Below are 6,318 nucleotides of genomic sequence, written 5' to 3'. Positions count from 1 at the left end.
AATTTTTTGAGAAAGGAAATGCCTGTGAGCAGTCACAGAGGTGGGAAGACACTCATTTCCACCACAAAGATATGCAGCCACAGCATTCAACTGTTAACTAAAACAAGGTATAATGAGTCATTGTTTTTTGGAACAGGAACACTGAATCATATTTAGTCAAAATGAAACAAAGAAGAATTTCCCATAATGACTTGCCTTTTATTGTCCTTGGAACACAAATGGACTTTGCTCCATGAAAAACAAGAAAATTAAAATCTGTTCCCCAAAGACAGCATGCTGATTGCTCAAACACCTAAATGTACTTTTTCCTGACAAGGACCTCTTGTGGCCATGTGAAAAATATTGATGCACAAAAGCAATATTTCAAAGTTCTCTTGGGGCAAAAATTGAGTGTTGCAAATGTATCAACAACCAAAAGTGATGGTGAACTGACCATTTTCAGTAGTACACTTTTACTTAAGATGAGAAGTTAAACCACTAGAGGTCACCAAAAACAAGAATTTCATCTGCTGTGAAGATGCTCTTAAACCGTTATTGTCTCATCTACCACAGTAATTAGACTGAACTGCCATTTCCCCTCATTGTTCAGTGTGACATTGACATAGAGTAGCTTTTCTGGTCAGGTCTGCTACCAGGACAGCACCTTCCTTAACCTTACATTAAGCCGCATTTATCAATATTTTTATAAGCATAGTGCATCAAATGACTATGTAATGTGAAGTGGTTGTTCTTTGTGACAAATCAACAGAAATGAATCACCAACTCTGCAGTATAAGGTGCATTTTAGAGACTGTGGGTTCATTACTGTTTTGGTCCACTCTCTCATGAACCTCATTAACAGATGTGACTGAGTGTAGAAGCTCTGATGAACCAGAGGGCAAAACAGAGCCAAAGGGGTAAATACTGGATTTGTCAGTTCTCCAGAAGCACATGAATGCTAAAATTGTTCTGTCTTTGTGTAATTTGTAAAAAGGCAACTGTTTGCTAACAAGGTCACCACACCCACTTAAAGGTGCCCTGTGGATTATTTTGTGAACAAACAATGAATGTGTTTACATTAACTGTTTATCACCAAAAGCATTTTGTGTATCTGTGTGCTCTAAAAAAACATTTTACACGTGGGACCAGAGCAGTGGTCTCCTGGGTTAAAGTCCTGTGTTTGTTTCACCCATTCATCAAAGGTTGGGCAGTGAACATGATAATACCACAAACTTGAAGTGCAAATAGTTACTACGTAAAGTAGTTCTATGTAAAAATGCCAAGAAGGCATGAAGAGGGGAAAGAGGGCTAGTACCTCTGTGTTTATTAGCCTGCAATACTTGTCTTATTCCCGTCCTTGGCTGTGTGTAAAGATAATTATAACACATTCACCATAAGGTCATATAATGTCAGTGTGGTGTTTACAGCTTTTTCTTCTGTCCCCAAGTGGCCAAAAAAAAAAAAAAATCAATGAGTGCTGCTTTAACCTAAACCTAACCAAACATGAATAGAGGTGGCAGATCACAAAAAGCAGTCATATTAATCATTTTTTTAGAGGTGGTTTGTGAGGATGAATAATGTCCTGCAATGACCTGTCAGAAGGACTGGATCATAAAAGATGGGTCAAGATAACAACATCATGTCCTTTAGGTTAGAGTAATGTAATCTGTCATCACATTAAATAAGGACAGAGAGAGTGACCGATCCCCACATGATACTATTAATACATAAGTATCAGTGGCTCTGGTGTGTGGGCTACAATACCTTTAAATTAAATTCTGTAAATTCTTTACATTAAATGAGGCTATACAGAGGGGGCGAAAGAGGAGCTGGATCTCCGCCTCTGGGGAAAATGTGTATGCTAGTGTGTGTGTGTGGGGGGGGGGATACTTATTTAGTTTCAACCCAAACGTCGCTGACTGCATTCTTGTCTTGGCGGGTGGCGCGAGCAGAGCATCGGAGAAAGAGAGAGAGACATACATGTGAAGAGAGAGAAAGGGATATTAGAGAGTCCGAGAAGAAGCTGAAACTTCACTGCAGACGCTCCTGCACAGGTCGGTTTGATCTCTGTAATATTCTTGTGATGTTTCTGCACTCACGGTGCGTCTTGGGCACTCCGTTTTGTCTCAAGTGCGTCTAATCTCCAGCATCAGCGTAATATTCCTGTCGCTTTTGGTATGAAATCAGTGCAACTTGTAGTTTTGTAGTGATGTTCGCACACAGGCTACCGCATCTTCTCTTCCCCCATTCATCTTTTTCACATCAAATCCGCACACCAAAATATTGATGTCAACGCGCGTATTCCACTACTACAGGCGCACTGACATGGGTATGAGCAGTCCAACCACAGGAATCGATTCTTCACAAGGCTACAATGTCAGCTTCATAAGAGACCCTTGCATTGCAATGGGTTTCTGGAAGCATGCAGGCAATAATCTTCCTACTGCCCAGTTCTGTAGTCTTCCCCATGTGCATGATGATTGCAGCAGAGATGAAAACAAAAGGGAGGTTTTGCGCACACGTCAAGAGAGCAGTTTCCAATTCTGAGGCACTCACATATAGAAGTTAAGTGATATCTATCATTTCCACATGCGCGACGGACACACTTTTCGCTGTTATTCATGTGTTTTGTTACTAAATTGTGTTCGCACTTTCAAGCAAGGCACATGACTTAAAGCTTACCAACAGGCAGCCACTTATTTTATCAATTGCTGTCTGTATTGACTAATTGCCACTGGCTATAACCTCTTAAATATTGAAGGTCAGGTTGGCAGGTGACTAAACCTGAAAGACGACACCCGATCACCTTAGAAAATAGCTTCACACCACAGGCTATTTTTAGCTCCGGGCGGTACACACACTGTTCTCCTCATTGTAATGCTGCACATGCCATTAACATGATGCAGCTATATACCCAGACGGACCTGATGCCAGGCAGGCAAACCTCATGTGCAGTTGTAGAGAGAGAGAGACTGGAGAAGGAGCTTCAGGGGGAAAAGAAGATTTCACAGAGATTGTGTGTGTCTGTGCAGCTTTGCGATGTCTGACAGAGGTAGAGAAATATTTGTTTATTTTCAATTCAAATGTGGTGATATCGTATTGTTAGTTAGTCAGCCAGTGGTGGTATGCAGCGGACAGGTGTTCGTGCACAGGTGTGGGAGAATATTTTTTTTTATAAAGAAATAGCTCGTGAAAATGAAAGAAATATATATATATATATATATATATATATATATATATATATATATATATATATATATATATATATAAAATTTTTAAAGATCTCGTTCAAATGAAATCTTCTCTTGGGCTAGTGGTTTATCTTTTTTTAATCTCTTTTATTGTTTCTAAATAGCATACGCTAAGTTGTTGAATCTTGTCTTATCATAAGTTAGGCAATGTTATGTTAATGTATCGTCATAATATTTTATTCTTTAGTTTTATCATGTCTTTTCTTACAGTGTCGTAATGCGGTTGTAGTGTTGCATGGTGGATGTTGACATCTAATGTGCAAACTGTTGTTCTTTTCTTATTGTAAGCATCATAGGCGACAACATTTGGCAACAATGCACTTTTAAGTGTCGTTATTATAAGAATGGTGAAGTTGATAAAGATAATTTGAATGACAGAGAGAGAAAGAGGGAGAGAGAGAGAGGTTGAGAGCAGAGCATATGGTCTCGTGACGTAACGCCTGTCGTTGCGAACGCACTAACAACATTGCCTCACTATGTGTGTGTGTGTGTGCGCGCGCGCGTGTGTGCGTGCGTGTGTGTGTAGTGCAGCTCGGGCTTACATCCGGCAAAGCCTAACCCACAAACCGTGTCATCTCCGACGCGTGCCTAAAACACGCACTAAAAATAAATAAAGAGCGGGTTCAAACAATGAACGCTTTGACCGCCGCCACCTGCCTGCTTGTCGCCGTTTTCAGCTACCTCTACGGCAGCGATGTGTTATCGCTGCTCCGTGTCTCTCTTGCAGACCCCTCCATGCCCGAGCCGGGAGCTGCTCCGCGGCGGAGCCCGCAGGGAGTCCCCTACACCGACCTGAAGCACATCGTGAACGCCGACGGACTGCACCTGTTCTGCCGCTACTGGGAGCCCGCCGGCCCGCCAAGGTCAGTGAAACACGCAGCGGGAAAACTAGCGGCAAGTGTGTCTCTGCTGTTCTGTATCGTCCCCTCTGTAGGCTGTGTGTGTGCAGTGAGCTGTATGTGTGAGATGGAGTGACATACGACTTGGTTTATTTTAAGTGTTTTAAAGACAATTGAGACTCAGTTCACATGGTTGCTTTCAGTCCTGGAGTCACATGAGGGCTTTAACTTCCTTATGAGGTCCTGCCTGTTAATCTTTAGTGTGTGTGTCCAGTTGTAACAAAAGTGCACAGTTATGTAGTGAGTTGTGGTCTCTAACTCTGCCTTCTCAGTGCTAATGTTTGAGTTTTCAAACAGCCAGCCAGGAGTCATATCAGCTCTGTGACTGGTCACACTCCTCTCCAATCAGCACTCCTCATCTTCCATAGTCTGTCAGTAAAAATCAGCACCACAAAATGTGTTGTTTTAAGCAGTTACTCATTATTTTTATCTTTGTATGGGTTGCATAACAGGCTGTTTTACTGGATGGTTTGTCAAATGGACTGCTCAGGACTGCGGACAGCAGGAAAAAAATCATGGACTATGGTTACATGGACACGAATAACCTGTTTATGGGGCTTATCCTGGCTGTGATCATATTTTGGATATGGTGTGTACTCGAGCACAGAGAAATCAGGTCATTCATGTTCCATGTATACACCCTAGAGTGCTTTCTTATAAATGGAATATGCTGTTTACATGCTCAAATACATAAACAGAATATTCCCAAACCCTGATCCTAAATGGATTATTCATGTTTATGTAAATGCACTTCAGGCACAGACCTACCACAACATCATGACATCTCATTGCAAAAGAAAAGTCCAAAACATCATTAAGAACACCTGCCATTCTATTTATGCTCTGTTCTTGCTCCTTCCACTGAAGAAACCTGACCGGAGCATCAAATCGCACACCTGTCCTCTCAGCAGCATTCTCTTGTTTTTGGCAGTTAGATTGCTGAACCATTGACGCACCCATATACACTGCACATTGTTACTTATAGGTTAGCCGAATGTTGTGGGTCATGTTTATTTTTTGTTCTTGTCTGGGGATGTATGACCCTTGTGTAGAGGCAGAGAGTGCAAATGAGCACAGGCATTTCATTATCATTATTTTTTTCTTACACATGACATTAACCTTGATCTTGAACATTGCGAGCAGTAATACTGGCTGAAAAGTAGCCTCCTTGGCTGAGCAGTAACTCAACAGTAATTAATACAAATGTCAAAAGCTGTCCGAGCCCATGATGATAATAATACATCATCCCCACATCCTTATTCTAAGTCATATTGAAGATCAGTCTGGCCCCTTATTTAAGCATCCAGTTTACTTCTTAACCATATGCAACATAAAACATCCCCAGGTCAAAATGAGAAAACAAAATGACATCATAAAGAGAAAACCCAAGCTGACCCAAGCTCGTTAAAAACATTATAATTATGTTAATCTCCTCATAGAGGCCACTGACTACCAGATGCACCAGTGACTCATACTGGGCCATGACCCCGTTTTCTAAAAAAAGACCCAGGAGCAGTTACTGGTCTAACCACCTAAAAAAAAGTTAACACATTCTGTTAATAAATCAAACATTTACCGTGGGTGGAGATCCACAGTACAAGTTGTCACTGTGAAATATTAATCAACTTTTGGAGGCATCTGTTAAAAAAGAACTAGCTTTGTTGGACTTTGTGGCTCACTTAGATCCATGAAATCATTGACACATCAACACACGTTTGGCTGGGTTTTAGAAAAACACAAAGGAAATAAATGAGGACAGGCTGTGGTTTTCACGCATGAGGAAGTTTTGGGCATGACATGGTTACACCTGTCACCTCTTCATACCAGTGTCTTTTGAAGTCTTTCTCTCCGCCCTGATGAACAGCATCAAAGTTTATTTAGCAAAAGTCATGAGATCCTGACTCATCAGGCATTCTGGTGAGTGAAAAAGTGTAAATGACAATGTAGTCTCTTAGCCAAAAAGATATCAAACAAAACAAATAGATGATTTATGAAACCAGTTTTTTTAAAAAGGACACGGTAGTGATATATAGCCTGCTCTTAAAGGGCCCCCTCACTGTGCATTCTCGGCTGCAGCGGTGCATGAAACAGGACACAGATGTCATGTTTAAGCTCACTCACAAACCACACATTTGCTTGCAGTGTGAGAGCACAGGAGGAAATGGATGTGACAGAAATGCCTACAAAAC

At 41.2% G+C, this 6,318-nt stretch overlaps 1 protein-coding gene across 3 annotated transcripts in view; it reads left to right on the top strand.

Moving 5' to 3' along the window:
• The first annotated feature begins 1,904 nt into the window (after nt 1-1,904).
• Nucleotides 1,905-6,318, top strand: part of mgll (monoglyceride lipase) — a 46,031-nt gene continuing 41,617 nt past the window's right edge. The window contains exons 1-2 of one of the 3 annotated variants that reach the window (XM_042491905.2): nt 1,905-2,033; nt 3,958-4,093. In XM_042491905.2, coding sequence (XP_042347839.1) covers nt 3,966-4,093 — 128 coding nt within the window. In that variant the 5' untranslated portion in view covers nt 1,905-2,033; nt 3,958-3,965. Of the gene's footprint in view, nt 2,034-2,880; nt 3,032-3,723; nt 4,094-6,318 lie in introns of those variants that run through there. The other 2 variants (XM_042491904.2, XM_042491903.2) reach the window with 2 other exon arrangements.

The sequence above is a fragment of the Plectropomus leopardus genome, chromosome 9, assembly GCF_026936395.1.
Source record: "Plectropomus leopardus strain MGB_pleo_1.0 chromosome 9, ASM2693639v1, whole genome shotgun sequence".
Lineage (NCBI taxonomy): Eukaryota > Metazoa > Chordata > Actinopteri > Perciformes > Serranidae > Plectropomus > Plectropomus leopardus.
The sequence above is the reverse complement of the archived record's forward strand: the minus strand, read 5'-3'. Positions and strand labels throughout refer to the sequence as shown.